General features: G+C 32.7%; 1 protein-coding gene across 1 annotated transcript; it reads right to left on the reverse strand.

Moving 5' to 3' along the window:
- Positions 1–466: 466 nt before the first annotated feature.
- Positions 467–4,865, reverse strand: LOC132705498 (kunitz-type protease inhibitor 1-like). The gene is made up of 4 exons (XM_060676099.1): positions 4,618–4,865; positions 2,664–2,832; positions 762–887; positions 467–683 (listed from the first exon to the last, which is right to left on the reverse strand). The coding sequence occupies exons 2-4, from the start codon at positions 2,743–2,745 to the stop codon at positions 628–630; spliced, it is 264 nt and encodes an 87-aa protein (XP_060532082.1). The 5' UTR covers positions 2,746–2,832; positions 4,618–4,865; the 3' UTR covers positions 467–627.
- Between the last annotated feature and the right edge of the window lie 14,720 nt (positions 4,866–19,585).

A 19,585-nucleotide genomic window follows, 5' to 3' on the forward strand; every position in this document is an offset into this window, starting at 1 on the left:
CGTCTTATATTATCAGAGCCTAGAAATGTTGTATTACCAGTACTTATAGTTCGTTCTCAAGCGTTACAGTACTCTTTAATACAATTATAGTCAATTGGGCTCATTGAGAGTGATCATCTTAAAACCACAGATGTGTATCTTGGTGAGTCTAAAAACCGTCTTTTACCGCGCATATTGATGATATTTTTGTTATTTTTTTATTGTATTTTTGGCCTTATTTAATTAATAAATTATGTATATAAAGGATAGATATGTGATTTATGTCAAGCAAGGTGTGCAAATAGTGGAGCACAGTGAATACCACATTTAGAAAGTTCTATAATTTAACATTCAAGAAATTTTGTACCATAAAATACATTATTATGTCTGGATACTGGATAAAATTTTTTACATATTTTCTTTGAAAGCCTCTATAGAGGAAGAGAGAAAGGATGTCAAAGGATAAAGGTGACTTTGGATCCGAGAGGAGAGTACTACTTTTTCTTTATTACTTTTACATGTGTTTGTAATCAAATTACAACAGGTCACTAAAAAATGAAACTCTATTCATTCAACAATGATTTTACAGAGACGCTGTAGTTGTCCATCTAAATGTGTTATTGTTGAAGATAAATCTGGGTAGCACATTTACGGGTGAGGTGGGTCGACACAAGTATCGCCAGGGAAATGACAACGGCCGTGTTCTGGAAAAAATGATAGACATAGTTGTTTGAACCAGGCACCAATTAGTGTTGCATATAGTTTAAATGGTTCAGACTTACTTCGAGCTCGGCAATAGTCTGTCGTTTCGTCGGAAGCGTCGCCACAATCATCGACATCGTTGCATTCCAAAGATTTCGGAATACACGTGTTTGTCAAGCAATGGAATTCGTCGGGTTGACATTTAACTACATTGAAACAATAGAACCGAATTTATAAAGTTGGTATATACTTAAAATTTGCAATAATTTGGCGATTTCAGAGAAAAACAAATTTAAAAGTTTAAGATGGCAGTTACGCCTTTTGCCGAATATCTTGAAAGTCCGAAAATATGTGATTTTCTTTTGTTCGCCTTAATGATAAAATTTAAGTTTCTTCATTTCAATATATTCAAATTTAATATTATGAAAATACATAATGAACTGTGTAAGATTTTCGATATTCTCGAACTTAAAAGATAATATCTAATTTATAAATAATTTCATCTGTTAAATAAAGTTGATGCTTTTTCGATCATATTAACCCAACCTTAATTGTTAGTTTCATTTCGGTGACTTGGTAAAAGTTTGTATATTCCGGAATCATATAGTTTCCGAAATAAACGACAATTTAGCAATTTCTCATTGTAATAACGCTCTAATAAGAGTGTTAAGTTTTGTTATTACTTGACGACGATTCTGATGCTCTAAAAAATAGAATTGGAAACGATTTTAATTTCTAAAATAAATACTATATACTATATAACATACACAACTTGTATCATTGAAGTTGGAAGATGGAAGTCCTGTGGAACATCTGCTTTAAGTTTTGGAATTTTATGTATTTATTTTAAATTTGTAATATGTTTTTTAAAACTTGAAAATCCTAATTGTGTCAAAGGATCTGTCAAATCCTCTCAGACTTTAGGACTCCCTGAATCACGTCCAATTCTTCCAAAAGTGGCTTTATCAGGAATTCTTCTGTGTGGATATTTTCCTGTGGATAAAGCGATACTTTTCTTGTTTCCAATATAAAAAACATTTAAGTAAAATATTTTATTCCCTTTTTCGAGTTTCTAGAGACCATTTTTCCCAAATCGATCCACGGAAATTGAAGAGTCCGTAAAAAATCTTAGTCTTGCAATTAACCACAAAAAACTTCAAAACTTAAAGTCGGATACTTTGCTCTAAAATTAATATTTGTTCATAGAGAATCTTTAAATAGAAATTTTTATTTTTTGTAATAATGTTTATGATCCTTGCTTTTATGCTTTCGACACACAACTCATTCAAAAATTTTGAAATGCAAAGGAACGTATATCATATTAGACTTAATGATTTAAAATTGCTAAATATTTCACATAGTCTATAGATATAGTCCATAATGACAAAATGTATAGAAAAAATATTTTAACAAACAAACAAACAAATTACAGCTGGAACTATTTAGCCAGCAGTATGGTATGCTTTTTTATTCCACAAATATATTAAACTCCGTGTCTTTTAATGTTTCTCTCTGGACTTTCTGCTCTCCATTACAAATATATTAAAAGGTAAAACTAGGAGTTACCTATTATAGTTAGATACATATGTATTAACCGTTATATTTGTTCATTTCAATATTGAGTATGTATAGGAATGATGTTTGTGATTATTTAAAACTAAGTAATTTTTTTTGGCTTGAACAGCATCTAAGATAGTCAACTGAATATACTGCACGCTGAATTATAACCATTTAACCGCTGTGAAATGGCTTCATTGTAGTATTGTTTATTTATGTGGTTTGTGAAGTGTCGTTTCTGTGCTGCCCGAATATAAATAAATAAATTAAAAAATAATAATGACATTTAAACGTACCTAAATAATTTACATAACACCAGATTCAAAACATCAAAATAATACTCTCACGCTTAATGGCAAATCATCAGCACAAATTCCGAGTATTTTTAAAAGTAATTGTTAAACGTAAGGATATTAACTACTGACCTGGCGAGACTCCCACCGCATCATACGGACCAATTGCAGCGATCAGCAAAGCAGAAACGAATATTATCGATAACGGAGACATGTCGTACAAGTATAACGAGTTGGGGACAAATGTGCCGCATTTATAAATTTTTCAGCTTTAACCTCTTGACCAAATCGGCGTGTTTATCTGCAATATGCAACAAAACCGCAAGTGCAATTATTGTTAGAGTAGATCACGTTTATCTTCTATTAATTAGCAATTTGAGGCGATTATCATTTTACAAGGATATTATGTAAGATTTGAAGGCATTTTTTTGTAACTACCGCGCGAGTAAATAAGTTGTTTTGCAATGTTATCATCACATTAAGCATAATTGCCATTTCTGAAGGCGAAAAGGACAATATCTTAATAATTAGTAATTTCAATATATAACAAAAACAACAAAATATAGCCTAAAATTTTACGATGAACTACGAAAAATTAATGCAAATAAAGTTAAAAGCATGGAAATATTTAAATATTTTTGTATATATATTTTCCATCACAACTTAATCTTTTAAATCAATATATTAATACTTAAGGCAATATAATGATGATATAATAAAGCAGTTACGCATATAATGAATGACATTAAATGGTTTCCATTCGATTAATCGACTTGTATTATTGCTTTGCCGCATAATTACGAATAATTTAATTATCCGATGGATTTTTATGGACTGGCCTCGTGTCCATCGTTGAAATTAATAAATATCTATGTGGTACTATTTTTTGTCGTAATTCTATAGAAATATAAAATGTTTGCTGTTCGATGTACAACATATGTTTGTATTATTCTATGAACACTGATTTATTTTTGAACTTCTGTGAACCTAGTTCATAACTATATAAAATTAAATTAACCATCCGTTTAAGGGAATCAGCAACAAATTAACCTCTGTCAGACTAGATTCAATCATTATACGTTGTCGTGTACTTTTATCATCAGAGGCTTGAAACTTGTCTGACTCTCTTTTCTATTTTTTGTATCTTTTTGCCTCCTTCACTTCTTTTTCGCGTTGACTCATCTATGCTAAAAGAGAAAGATATCCGTTTTCCCTAGCGACTCTGGGTTCTGCAGGTATATCTGGTTATTAATGACAAGGTAATAAGGAAAATTGGAATTAACATATATGATTATAGAATAGGTACAGAGAAAAGTTAAACAAATTTAGTATAAAACAAAACGAGTAAGACACCCAATTGAAATTATACAAAACAATACAGGAGCAAAATCTGGACCATAACAGAACAACAAGAAAGTCGTATTCAGGCACAAGAAATGAAGTTTCTGACAAGAATTAAAGAATATACGGAGAGGAAAACGATTAGAAATGAAGACATCAGATACAAGTAAGATATTTACAACATTAACGACAAAATAAATGATTATAGAAGATGCTGGACGGAACATCTTAACAGGATGGGCGATAAGTTATTATCAAGCCTTTAATACTTGCAGCAAAGAATGAGAATAATTTGTTTATTTCCATAAACAATAGAGGGTTTTACATAATCCAGGACAAAAAGATATACTCCTCAAACAACTTGACCAAGGCTAATGCAAATATGACGTAAGGAAAATCTCCTACTCAAAAATGCGTGTGTAAAGTGATTTATCAAGCAGCAGGGCTTCAACTTTTCTTTTGAATGCTTGTAAATTAATGAAGATCTACCAGCAAAAACCACGACGTACAGGACCTGGAATAAACAAGTCCCTAGGCAAAGTAAGAGCAACGTGTATTTTAAATTTTGGGAAATATGGAAAACAACCATCTCTCTCCCGGAACTATACTACACATTTAAAAGCAAGTAAATTATTCCTGTTCAAATTTATATATTTTTATATTTATTTATATAAATTATTATATTAAAATTAAATAATATGAATACAATATAATAATAAGGACATTATTAGTGTGTGGTACTCACCTGGTACCTTACTTTAGCACAAATTCATTCCAGCGCACTTTTCCTGACTGGTCTTATCGATGTTTCTTTTAAGACAAATGACGAAAACTCTCCAAAACTTCCAAAATATCGTTAGCAAAAATGAACATCTATTTGCGTTTTTACTTTCTGCGAGATTGAGAAGTTGACATCGCTTTATTAACACGTACCAAAAAACAGAAAATACGTTTTTCCAACACAGACGTTCCCGATTGGGAAAAACCAAATTATTCTCCGCAGGAAGTGATGCGTGATATCATTATCGCTGTTATTAAGCAATTTTTGAGTTATATAGTGGGAGAAAATTTAACTAGGCTCAATTCAATACGCCACCTACATCAATGAAATTTGTGTTTCCAGTTTTATTTATCATACCCAGCAGCAAATCCTTCGTACTATGTTTATCGATACAGACTCACGACAACATCGGTTAATTATACAATATTATTACAATTAATACCTATTGAGTACTTAATACAAATATGAATTAAAGCAGGAGATGTAGTATAAAAACAAATTTCAGATGCACTGAACAAAAACACTACGTGTTATTAATCAAAAAGTAAATCAACAATAAACAATAATAATCAACATTAATTTCTAGCCAACGACAGGTGTCATTAATACACCAAACGTTGGTACGTTAGTTTTCTTGATCATTAATTACGAGTTTTGTATGTAATTTCGATAAACAGCAAGCACAGAGTTATTGCCGCTGATTAATAATATTATAAACAACAAATATTAAAAAACTGAACAGTGAGCAATAATGTACGATTGCCGGTTAAAAATGTGAGCAATGTACACCTTGTGCCAAATAAGAGGATCCACTATACGATATGGAAACCCATAGGAGATACGAAAAAATGTTTCGTACAAAAGTTTCTTGGACTCTCCTGACGATTTAAAATATTATAATTTTGTTGATACAGGAGGTTGCAGAATCCCCCCCCCCACACAAGTATATTTCGACATTTCGACATTTTGACATTTTTTGAATCCTTGGGTAACATAACGGTCACTTTCTTAAGATAATCCGATTTGAATTTTCCATAGTTTAAGCGGAAATTAAGTTTCTTTTTTCATATTTTGATTGCCCCGTAAAAATTGTGTTGTGACGCTATTGATCCAGGTATTGCAACGACAATTTAACCACAGACTAACGAGATGATGCAATACTCAATCAGTTTGACAGATGCGCCTCAGCTTATACAGGGTGTTCCAAATAAGTGGTGCCGTTTTGTCGAATTTAATTAACAAAATCTCAACATTTTCAAACGAAACACTCTATATTTTTATTCAGATATCAATTCTAGGACAAAAAACAATGAATGTTTTTAATTTATCTTATATTTAAATTTTACTTACTTTTTGAGTTATTCGAGGTTTAAGATAACACCCATATAAATTCTGGTTGAATTTAAAGCTGCGAACATTAGGTCACTTGTTCGCAATATTAGGTATTTTTTAAATAACAAAGACATGATGCTGCTTCTTTTTAAGATATAATACTCCAGATATACGAATAAAACCAATTGCTAACAATACGGGGTGTCCATTAATATGTGGAGATTTTGAGAAACATCGACTCTATACTACACACTTTAACAGATTTAATAAAACTTCAGAATTCATATTTAAGGAAACATTAAACAGTTAATTATCTAGCTTGATTGAAAATACCTAATAACAAAAATAAATAATTAAAGTTTTTAAATTAAGCAAAAAGCCATAACTTATTTAAAATATAAATAAAATATATAATAACAAAAAACTTGACAACTATGAACTTTTTAAATAAAAATATGAAAAACAATAAAAACAAACAGAAATTTCAAAGTATGTTTATACCTTAATGCGTAAAAAAAAAAGATTGTGATATCATAAATAATTACATTTTTAAATATGTTTATATTTCTTTGTTGTTTTGATGCCAAATGAAACGAGCATTTTAAGAATAACATTTTTAACTAAATTTTATGGACCGAATTAACGAACACTTTTTAATTAACTTTTTTTTATAGATTTATTTATTCAAATTTGTTACCTTGGTTAGTTAACCTATAAACTTTAATTAGTTGTTTTTTAATTATTTAATTATTATTTGGTATTTTCAATTAAGCCAGATAATTAACTATTAAATGTTTCTATAAATATGAATTCTGTAGTTTTATTAAAATCTGTATTGTTAGCAATAGGTTTTATTCGTATATCTGGAGCATTATATCTTTAAAAGACGTAGAAGTCTTTGCAATTTAAAAAATACCTAATATTTCCTACAAGTGACCTACTGTGAGCAGCTTTAAATTCAACAAGAATTTATACGGGTACCTCGAATATCTCAAAAAGTAAGATAAATTTAAATATAAGATAAATTTTGATAATTGAATTCGCCAAAACGGCACCACCTATTTGGGACACCCTGTATAAGCCGAGGCGCATCTGTCAAACTGCTTGAGTAGTGCATTATATTCTTATTCTGCAATACCTGGATCAGTACCGTCACAACACAATTTTGTATGGGACAATCAAAGCATGAAAAAAAAACATATAACTTCAATTTTTGCCTAAACCATGCAACATTCAAATTGGAATTTCTTAAGAAAGTGAGCTTTATTTTAACCAAGGATTCCACGAATGTCAATATATACAGGGTGTTCCATTTCAAATAACAAAGTTGATGCCGTGTGGGGGGGCACTTTTGGGACACCCTGTATCATCAAAATTATAATATTTTAAATCTTCAGCAGAGTCCAAGAAATTTTTGTACGTAATTTTTTTTCGTATCCTATTGGTTTCCAGATCGTACAGTGGGTCGTTTTATTTGGTACACGGTGTACATTTGTCTATAACAGCTGTACGTTAAAATAATAAATAGTGATCATAGATCTATTGTCGCTGTTTATTAATATTATGGACTATTTACATTAGCCTATTCTATGCCAAAAAAATACAAGCATAGTTCAGATTTTTAAAATAGCTAATTTATCTTTGACTTAGTTTGATCGTCCAAGGCTTTGAAGAAAAGGATGGATTGCCGATGGACAAGTACTTTATGGTGTAATTTTTGTGTCGTTATTGCAGATACATTTTTGAACAAAACTTTACTGATGTTATTTCAATCAAATTTAGGTAGTGCATCAACTTTTTAATCATTCTTCAAAATGCACTGCACTACAGCTTGCTACAAAATCCTCAATATCTAGATTATCATTACTTTTTTTTATTTTTATCTTTCCTTTGATTCCATTTCATTAACTACTTATTTTCAAGCCATAAAAGATAAAATATAAAATTACTTTTATACACAAAAAAAATCTAATTCTTTTTCAAACACTAGCGATCTAATCTAAAAATTTAAAAGCTAAAACAGTTTATTCTGCACTAGCAAAGAAAACAAAACGAGTTAAAGAAAAGTATTGATTCTGGACAATACTGACGTTTCTAATTTCCATTGTCAAAAAATGGTTTTAACATGATATTTAGACGAGAAAGTCTCACTAGCCGTTATCAATCACCTTAATGTTCAAAATAGTGATAACCAGCATTTATTAATTGTACCTGCAAAATTCGTTTCTTAAAATATTAAAACATTTCTACAAACACAAAAAATTCTAAAAATAGAGAATGTATACTTAAACTTCACACGACTACACTAACGGTAACCTGGAAACATTACATATCTCTCTCTCTCTCTCTCTCTTTCTCTCTCTCTCTCTCTCTCTCTCTCTCTCTCTCTCTCTCTCTCTCTCTCTCTCTCTCTCTCTCTCTCCTTTAAAAATGTATAGCAATATGTTCTTCTATTGAATGTACACAAGATTTGTGATTTGATTTTATGTCGGTACCTCGAAAAATATAATGTTCTAATCTTTAGCGCTGCCTAATAAGGTAGTTTCAGATTAAGACGGCTCTTATCAGTCGTACTTCACTAAACTGTCCGATCTTGTCTATTGTTTTCCTTCCACTGTGCGGATGTAGCTATTGAAAATAGATAAGTATACTTTCCTCAAATAAAGCATTAGACAAATTCGATCCTCACAACAGAAAAAGAGTTGTCGCATAATACACACTTATAACTATTAAAAGGCTAGAGTGTTATAAATTTATTTTGAAAAGTTGGTAAGCTTTTTTATACACACAATATTTCTAAAGAATTTGCAACGAGTATTCAATTTAGCAACATTAACATTAAGATAAACAGATAAAATATCTTAATTATGTAGCAACCACTCTCACACACGTAGTAGCATTGACAAGGTGACAAGAGGGAAAATTAAGGCTTTTCTTTCAATAGCTTTCAATTAAGGTTGCATTTCCTAACAAGGCTCCAAAAACGCTGGTTATATTTTTTCTTTTCTTTCTTCTCCGATTCTGAAATACCTCCATCTGGAAGGCGCCTCACGTAGCCGTCATACGTGATATGTTTATTCGTCATATCTACACTATTTATATTCTTTGACGTCACGCCCGAAAATAGTGCGTGTTTTACTTTTAATAACGCGTGTTTCTATATGGTATGATCTCTAATAATATTTTCTTATTTAAATTTTAAATGATTGAATTAAAACGCACCAAAGCTCGGTAAACATTTTTTAGCATTTTTTGTATACAATTTTAAAAGCGTACGTCGGTGAGTTACACGCATACAAAATTTGGGGGAACTAAATCAACGAAGCTCCCCGTGAAGGTAACTAAAGCATCATAAATTAGTTTGACACGTAATCTAACCCAGAATCCGTAATTTAATATACATTCAAATAAATTATGCATCACCCAAGACGGTTTCATATCTAACTGGTACAAACCTCAGCGCTCAGTTTTAAGCAGAACTAGCCGCAAGCCATACGTTTCAGCCTGGCGGCCCTTTAACCAATTCTCCAAGGAGTTCCCAAATTTATCGACACATTATCCTTTAGTGTGGTTTCCGACCCCTTCACCTAAGAATGTCATCGTATTCAGCTCGGTTTTGTTTATATACACCAACTGTTAAACCCCCGCGTCTACAAATACTAAACACCGCTATAAATAAACATCCCTTTTCACGGTTAACGGGTAAATTTATGACGCATTAAAATTCGGTTAATTAAAACACGCTCTTACGAGAGATATATTAAAAGATAGGGCATCCAAGTAATTCCTATTAGTCACACGACAAGACGATAATGGTATTGGGAATGTAATAAATTACCTCTCCAGTTGTACTACGAGATATGATAATGCAAAAAAGAACAAACTTTGTTCTAGTTTTGGCAAATTTATTTGAGATCTGACAAGAGCAGGACAATCTTCTTTTCTTTGAGATAAACGAATCTCGTTCAAATTTAATTAAAATTAACCACAACACAACTAGCTATAACAATAATAGGTAGCTTTCGGTATGGAAAATAAATTAATTTATTTCCTACAGGATCTCCCCCCGGAAATGTGAGTTATAATATTCAACTTTCAAAGTATTTGTACGGACCTCCTTAGTTTGTTTAGTTTATCAGCGGTAAACTGAGTTATACACTTAAATGCAACATTTTTCAACACCCTGATAAAAACTTAAAAATATTTTGTGGTTAAATTTTATTTGAGAAAAAGTCTTAAGAAAAATTATAGCAAAGTTCTGTTTTTCGTGTTCTATCTAAATTTCATAGATTTTCCACATGTTATCTCCCACGTATATCAGGGTCGACAATGACGTAATAATAATGGTTCTGTGGTTTTAGTTCTGCCGCTACATCTACATCTAGTAGAGTAAAGTAGCAGAGAGAATATATATTCAATTGTGCTATCTCCATAGCAACGTAGAAGACGCTATAATGAGCTGACGGTGTAAAGGTTTAAACTTGAATTGAATTACTATCTATTATTATGTGACATCCGCAGAAAATAATATGGAAACAACTACGACGAAGTGGAACGATTCTATGTAAAGCTATGGATATTTGGTTTTAGCAGCATATCCCAAAAAACCCAAAACTCAAAAATAATTTGTCATTTTCACCCTGTATATCTGTATAAATGAAATGGCACAAGTACTTCCAAATGTAAAACTGTGATTTTTCTCAACACCCAACATTTAAATTAACACAGACTGGATCCACCATAGGACGGTCCTCGAACTTTCAGGATAAAAAATATTAAATTAATCAACCATAAAGAAATGCTGAAAATTATTTTGGAGATTCTAAAGTGGCCACCAGGGGGGATAATAGCCATGGTAATTTTAAAATTCTCTGTTTACTATATCCTTGCAAGGAAAGTGGTGGGAGATGTTCTAGGCTTTTGCTAAATAAATGTCCGTATCCAAAAAAAGACTTAATTCATTTGAACCAAGTTACATTTTGTGGCATAATGGCAAAAAAGTAAAAGCAACCATGAAACGGTTTTACGTCCTTAGATAGGCAAATAAAGATCCAACAACTTAGTCAAAACCGCATCTTTATCCTAACTTAAAATATAATTAAAAGAACTTAACGCTCAAAAAAAGTTTGATTTTGGCAAAAACTTCCAATATACGAGTTGACAAAAATATTTCATTTCCACTTATCAAAATAGTTCTATCATATAATTTGATGTTTGTCAAAGTCAGTTTGTCAGTTGCATTAAAAATGTCTTTCTTATACTCATAGTACAATACAATAATACTGATTATTTCTTCAACAGTTTATTTGTTTTGGTTAGTGGACTACACTTAATTATTATTATTAATTCATAGTGCCAGAAACCGGTGGTAAGTTATGCAATCGCAAGTGCGTCACACATAGCAGAAATGAAAATGCGTTATGCATATTTATTTAAACAGCATTAAACAACAATCGTGAGAATTTGTTTCCACGTTGACCTTAACTATGGTCAACGTGGAAACAAATTCTCACGATTTTAGAAATTTTTGGAGACAAATTCACAATAATACCGTTCTACATGGGTATACAGGGTGTTACGCAGCTAGTGCCCGATAATAAGGTGATTCGTCTAGTATTTTTAAGGTAAAATAGTGGTCAAATGGTATATTATGCAACAATGTGGTAAACCGCATGTTGAATCACAAGTTTATTTGTCACGAGCGGAGCGCAACGGAGCGAGTACTTGATAAACTAGTAACTTTAAAAGTGTATATTGGTATATTTTTGCAAAACAAAGCGTATACATCCATAACATTCAGAATTAACAAATGTGAAAATTGCAAGTTGATAGAAGTAATATGTGAAAATATTTTGATCAAGGAGGCTAGTATGGTATTGTCATGTAAAAAATACTAATATAATAAAATTTGGCTTACCATAAAAAGTGACTAATATTGATTGAGATTTTGCCAAAATAATGATCCATCATCGATCCCATTGAACGGAGTTCAATTTGAAAGCTTCTCTGATACTTATTATGATATTTTTATTCTCAAAAAGGTTCCATTCAAACTTTCCGATAATTAATGCGGCGCTGGGCCTAAAAACTTGCATTTCACGTAGATCATCCTGGCTCATTTATTTGACACAGTGCAAAATGAAGCTACAACGGCAGACCCTCCCGTAATGCAGATAAGAAGTAAATTGATATGCAAACTATGAACAACAAATTGGCACCGAAAGCAGGGGAGAAGATACGAGAACATACAAAGTGCATCATAGTCGGAGATCCGCATAAAAGCTCAAATATTTGAGCGCAAACATTTCACGAAGTCTGAGCGATCGCAATTTATATTTAGATTTCTAAATGCCGTGGTTTGTTTTCGTAGCCGACTACATATAACAGAGTAAATGACTTTGGCAAGAACAATGTCTTTTACTAAGTTTTCTTGGAATCACTTACTGTACCGTGGAGCTTATCATGTTAAGATTGATTTGATATTCTGCATTGTTCACACATCTTCCATTTGTTTTTTGACGGGGACATATTTAGAATGTGAGTATCATATCCACGACGAAATAATAGGAAGCAAACATTCAGGAACTCTTTGGGTGTTAATTAAAAACAGGATTTTTACATAAATTAAGGTCCGTTCCTGCTGAACCTCCGACTCCGTTCTACATCCAGGTATTTTCGTGATGAGGCCAGCAATTTCTTTTCGCAATTAATTAAATTCAACGGGTGAAAAATAAGGCTCTTTTAATTGAAGATTCCTGGCGTTCATAACGGAACTAAAAAACCTATTGTATTTTCCGTAATTTTTTAATGAAAACGAAGTTTGGAACAAATTTAGTTTAACATTTTTGACTTGATCGACAAATTTTACTCGATGCGCATCGATACGCCTTGGCTAATTATAATTCAATTTACATACCATACCAGAGGAATTTATTGTTGTTCTTAGGAAATAAACAAAAGGTTTTTACTAAGGAACCAGTATCCAAGTAGCATTACTTTCCTGATGAACTTCCACAGGCTACTGATATGCTATTTACGAATCTTCTGGACTTCTGGTTTTTAACTTAATATAAGAACCTTCGATATGTGGCCAGTGATCTTTAATGTAAGTAAGGACCACACTCGCAAGTGTGGGGTTTCTTTCGGACTCACATTCTTTGAGAGTTGTGGTGAAGTGTACATTTGCCCTTAAAATGAATAGCTAATAATTTTCATATTGGAGCCAACGATCATGAAATCGGACATCAGATCTTATTCAACCAAACTGAAATTATAGTATTTATAGTATATTATAGAACAAGTGCGGTAAACGTCAATTGACTCACGAGTTTATTTGGCACGAGTGGAACGGATGCTTAATAAACGAGTAATGTAAAGAGTTAATGAAAAAATTACAATTTAACAAATTAAAAATAATAACAGATTATCGGATTACTAGATTTCGTATCATTCAAACAAAATATATAATCGTTGCCATTAAACTTGTTCTTTTACCGTCCCGATCGGTTCTGCTATTGTCGTCTCTTTTTAACTGTGTACGTTAGACAGATTTTGGATATGTCATATAAACAACGGAATAAACACAATTTGAAAACGTTATGTTGTTTATATAACTTTTACAATTGATCATTAAGTAGTTTATTAAAAGAAAAAGGCTGTAATTGGAAAAAAAATCATTCAAAGATAGAGTTTTTAAGAGGATTAACCTCTTGAATTGAAGGTCTTGAATTGAAGGATCTAATCTTCAATTTTGTTTTATTTGTACTGACGAGACATCGATATTTGAAAATCGTACAATTGGTCTTGGCAAGATGTTAATATAAAAACTGTAAAAACCTTTACACTTTACTTAACGACTAGTCCACTAGATTTTAATTGTAGCTTATAGCACGTAGTATTTAAATTGTCTGATATATTGCATAATATTTTTCTTTTACGCACGAGTTTATTTGGCACGAGCGGAGCGCAGCGGATTCGTTTTTATTTATTTCGGAAACTCAAAAAAATCTGACGTTGCCCCATATATTAAATTAGACCATTGAAGAGCCTCAAAATGATGTACTACTCGAACATCTTGAAGCGAGCGGGAAGATATCCCTTTTGTAAATAAGCTTGTTAATAGCCTTATAGACTCGCCGTTTTGTATTAGTTGTCTGCGCTTTATTGCAGCTACGTCTATCAGGAGATAAAAAATTGGCGTTTGTTCATCACTGTGTGTAAATAGTATATTATGCATCAAATTACTATTTAATTCTAAACGGCATTTGACTCACGAGTTTATTTGACACGAGCGGAGCGAGTGTTTAATGAACGAGTGACTTAAAAAGTTTAGCGAACGTGTTGCATACTATGCTTTTCTACGATCGTTAGTTTTTGCACGCTAGATCGGTGTATAATTAGATATTTTACAGACGGGAGTGGAAAAAAAAATTGCTTTATTTTTTTATCCGTCCATAAACATAACATTATCTGGGCCTGGTATTTTTCTATCGTTAGTTTCCTGTGTACGTTGTATTCTTTATTGCAATGTTTTACAGATATTCCATAAAAAATAGTTAGGTTGGTTCACAATTCGGTGCTTCTATATCTTCGTGTATCTTCATTAATCTTCACACAGACCCGTAATTTTGAAACGTCAGTGTTACGGAGCAATAATTCGCGAAATTTTAAAAACGGTAGTGAACCGATTTATCTTGTAATCGATAAAACTGTCTGCAAAATTTTTTGAAGCTCCATAAAACACCGCCATAAAGGAACAGAAATTTACATAATTTTCCTGGTCCATAAGGGGTTCGGAATTTATGTTTGTGTGTCCATTTACATACGTAACGATCTCGTACAGGCGAACTTTCAAAGTGCCTTCAAAGGAAACAAACTAAAATTTTGGTATAGTTAAAGCCCGATGTACCTCGCAAGTTATTACAATATGAAATTTAGAAATAAATGAGCAGTTCGGGACTCACGTGAAAAGGCAGACGGGTAATAACATTTTAGGCGAAATAAAGGACAAGGCAAATGAGGCTTATCCCTTATTATAGTCGAAGGGTAAAGTTTTAGACGCTTCGAGGCTTCTAATGCGGTCGCAAAAAAACTTCGCCTCAATAGAGTGATTTTCAAGCTCTCGATTCTAACCGCAGAATAAATAAATATTAAAAGCATAGGTGTATATTATATACCTAGTTTCACTTCTGATAATAACAATAATTGTACTAAAAACTAAACATGTAATCCACAAGAAACTGTTTTTTCAGATCGTCATTCATATTAGTGTAAATATCAACTAAATTATAAACGAAACTTGTCCTATACGCGGTCAAACGAAAACAAAGAAGAGATAACTTATTTTCAAAGCTTAAATTTGCATTATGGTGCCAGTACCTGAAAATAATTTCTTTTTTCTTCTATTCACTGGGAATTTATCAAGGCAAAGAAAGTAAACAGACATAGAAGACTCTCGCACAGATTGTTACTCATTTTAATATTAATTATACTTATATTTATATTATTTATGTTTTTAATAATTTAAAATAATAATTTTCTACCATGCTTTGATCATTTGAAACTGTGTCATTTAGAATAACTCTCTCAATGCGATTGTATAGCTAGGATTCAAAAATACATTATTAATATGATATGATATTTTTCGATCCTTTGCTGATTCTCTTGTAATACAGAGACTTTGTGTTGTAAAATTGAAATCTTCATTTTTCAATACAAATAACAGAACACACTTTTAGGATGGGAAGTCTAAAAGAAGTTCCTGAAAAAGTCCTAAAAAATTTATCTATAACACCCCAGTATTTTTATAGTACCCATACCCATAGTACTGCCCTATTAAAAAATCTGGAGAAATAACAAAGAGAACCTATACAAATATATGTAAACGCTTTAAAAAGAAAATGCAGTTTTTCCGTAAAAAGTCTATTCACAACTAAAGAAAATTTCAGAGAGTGGTGCTTGAGTCCCAACGGTGAACTCAAGCAATAATCATGCCAAGATGCTAAAAATGCTATTCTCTAGTATGTGCTATCATGGAAGACATCAACATAATCTCTAGCCTAAGAAGAATATATCCGTAAACAAGTAGTAACATAGAACTAAAAATTGCGAGAAAAAACCTCTCCCAAAAAATACACGGGCTAATTGGAAAACGATTTAATATGCTTTAGTATGAGTTTAAATTTGTCAAGAGTGCTGATCTTTTATTGCTTAGCTACGGTTAAACAAATGAAACGTGTTCATGCAGTAGTTATAGTGATAGTAACAAACCTGTTATAGGTTCAAATTAGTCGCCTTTGCAACTGGAATTCTCACATTCATCATATCATTTTAACTATTTGGATAGCATTTAATTGTGTTAGCTTGATGCATACTACGCCGCAAAAAGCCGCTCAATTTATCGCTTTAATCGAAAGTGGACTTCGCCAGCGAGCTGTTGCTCGACAACTTGATATGACACTCGCAGCAGTTCGAAGAGTATGCCAACGGTATGAGAACACTGGAAGGTAAAAGAAGAAAGAACAAATCGCCACCTTAATATGGTTCAAGTGCAACAACAGCTCCATGAAGTTCGAAAAGTGAGTGAGTGGACAGTGAGAAGAAGACTGAAGGAAAATAACCTGAACCCAAAAACAACTGCACTTGGTCCAAAACTTACTCCAGCTCATCGACAAGCACGCCTACTCTTTAGAACATTAGACCAATGGGGGTCTCAGGTTAGTTTTGGTTAGTTTTGTGACGGACGAAAAAAAGTGTTCCGAAGACCAAGAGAGAGTTTGCAGAATGCTGCAATGAAGAGCGGAGCCTTTATGGAGGTGGTACTTACACGTAGGGGCAGCCGTGGTCAAGGAGCAGGAGGTTTAATAGGTGCTAGATACATCGAGGATATTTTATCAGACCACGTGGTACCATATGTCGACTACATTGGAGACGAATTCATTTTTGTATATGACAATGCTAGGTCGCACATCGCATGGATCGCGGAAGATTACATTACAGAAGTCGGTTTTCGAACTATGGAGTGGCCAGCATGCGGTCCCGACCTGAAGCTGATCGAACATTTATGGAATGAGTTAAAACGGAAACTTGGAGCTTGACTTCGTACTCCAACCTCGATCCCAAAGTTTATTTTGCAGTAAAGGAAGAGTGGCTTAACATTCCACAAGAAACAATAGCGAACAAGATTAGATCTATGCTTAATGGAATAAGAGATGTTATTAGGGCTAATTGTCAATGACCCTATTTGTTTTTAGTTATAAAAACAAGTTAATTTGACTCGTGCAGTTATTTTACTATACTAAACCTAAAAGGCAGAAATAAATTTTGATCAATTTAAACTCGTATTTACGCTTTTTTTTTGACGGGTGGAAACCTTTTATAGGAACCATCATTGCTCACATTACTTCATGGAGGCACTACTCCATCCTCTCTTTTATTTCCCTGTAGCGCCCTAGCCCACACTGCTTGTTTATACCCTATTCTGGCTTAGTCTTTGTTCTCTCTCCTTGATTTCCAAAATTAGTTTAATCAATTCATAAGTGTTGTCAGATTGCTTTAGATTTTATCACAGTGTCATAATCAGGTTATCGGATGTTAGCCGCGTCTTTGCTTTCTTTATTGACCTTTCTCTAAGCTCTCTCCATTTTTTACAAAAGAATATTGTATGCTCAGGTGTATCTATGTCGTTTCATTTCGTTTGGCGTATGTCTTAAACATTCCGTAACCTGAGAATGCTTGGGTAATATAGTAGTTTAAATTTCTATGTTCACATTTAACTCATTTCTTTATATCCGGGATTAACCGTCTAGTCCACTGGCCTTTATGTGCGGTATTGTTCCATCCCGCCTGCCATTCCTCCATGGTTCTCTCTTTAACGTCCGAGTAAGTCTCACCTTGTCCTCTTTCGTATATGTTTTTCTTCTCTTTTACCATCAGGTCTATTGGTGGTGCAGTGCCACAGCCGAACGCGTTTTAAGTGTAGCAGTCACTCGTATTAGGGCCCTAAGTTGGGTTCTTTCCATGAGTTAGTTCATTTAACTAGTGCAGTTATTTACTATACTAAACCTAAAAAGCAGAAATAAATTTTAATCAATTTAAACCCGTATTAAAACTTCACAATAGGCCAATTTCTATGCACGCAAGTTTATATCGATACACAAACCAGACGCGACGCAAATTAGATAAAAAAATAGGGGTCCTTTTGGCCGGGTCCGCTGTTTAAAATTTGGGAAATGCTCGCATATAAATGGGGTAACATTGCCATCTCATAATGGCTAAGGTCTGTTCATAGATATAAGAAAGTGATCAATTGCTTTTGAATGGGATTATCCAAGCGTGGACATACAATGCAATAAGTTTATTACCTAAAGTTTCGGAATTTAAATTCAGATAAAATTGTGGTCCGCAATAGAAAATAATTTTATACCTACCTGTGTTTAATATTCTTTGGTTTGGTATACTACTTAGTTTATTAGTAATCATTCTTATTTCGTGTGTAATACAGCGTGTGCGAATTATGCAAAATATGTGCAAGTCTAGTCTCAGGAGATGCTCCCGCCCAAATGTAGAAAACACTATTCTATTGAGACTAAGGAAGTTATAAACCATGTTTATTTGACTCTCATTGGACGTGGTGCCAGCAAGGAACCATCTTTCGAATATACGGCCACATTGACGAAAATTCCAACATCAACTGTATGGAAAATTGTGAATAATCCCATTTCAGCGAGGAAAAAAAGAAGCGATGTTGACATTTTGTCGAATGTAGATGAAAGTGATCAAGATGTAATATGTCTTAAAATTTACCAGTTATACGAGAAACAAAGCGTGCCTACATTAGATATCTTAATTTGGAGGCTTGAAAAAGATGAAACCGGTGTAAAATGTGGCAGAACTACCTTATGCAAGTGTATTCAACACATGGGATTTAGATTTAAAAAAAAAAATGACAAAAGGCAAGTTTTAATGGAATCTTTTAGAATTCGGATATGGCGACTGGAATATCTAGAAAAAATTAGGATTTACAGAGAACAACAAAGGCCAATAATTTACTTGGATGAAACCCGGTTCGACACTTATGATACCCCGGAAAAGGGTTGGTTTGACTCAACTGATAAGTGTAAAACAAATGCGCCATCAAAAAGAGGTAAAAGAATAACTATTTTGCATGCTGGCTCTAAAGATGGTTGGATTCCAAATGGACTTTCTCTGTCTGATTCTTCTCTGGATTACCATGAAGACATCACCGCTGATTTATTTGAAAGTTGGTTTAAAAACAAACTAGTTCCAATCATTCCTCCTAATAGTGTAATTGTAATGGACAATGCAAGTTATCACAGTAGACAGTTGACTAAAACCCCTTCCTCATGTGACACAAAAGCAACAATCCAAAATTACATTTATTTTCACGAAGATTATACTAAAAAGCAATTAATTGAGGTTCTACAAAGCTTCAACCTACAAAAGGAATACATCTGTGATAATTATGCAAAAAATCTAGGGCATACAGTTTTAAGGCTTCCACCTTACCATTATATATTTAATCCCATTGAACATGATTGGCACCAACTGAAATCTGCCATTCGTCGTAACAATGTTTTTC

The sequence above is a fragment of the Cylas formicarius genome, unplaced genomic scaffold, assembly GCF_029955315.1.
Source record: "Cylas formicarius isolate icCylForm1 unplaced genomic scaffold, icCylForm1.1 PGA_scaffold_7__23_contigs__length_41026272, whole genome shotgun sequence".
NCBI lineage: Eukaryota > Metazoa > Arthropoda > Insecta > Coleoptera > Brentidae > Cylas > Cylas formicarius.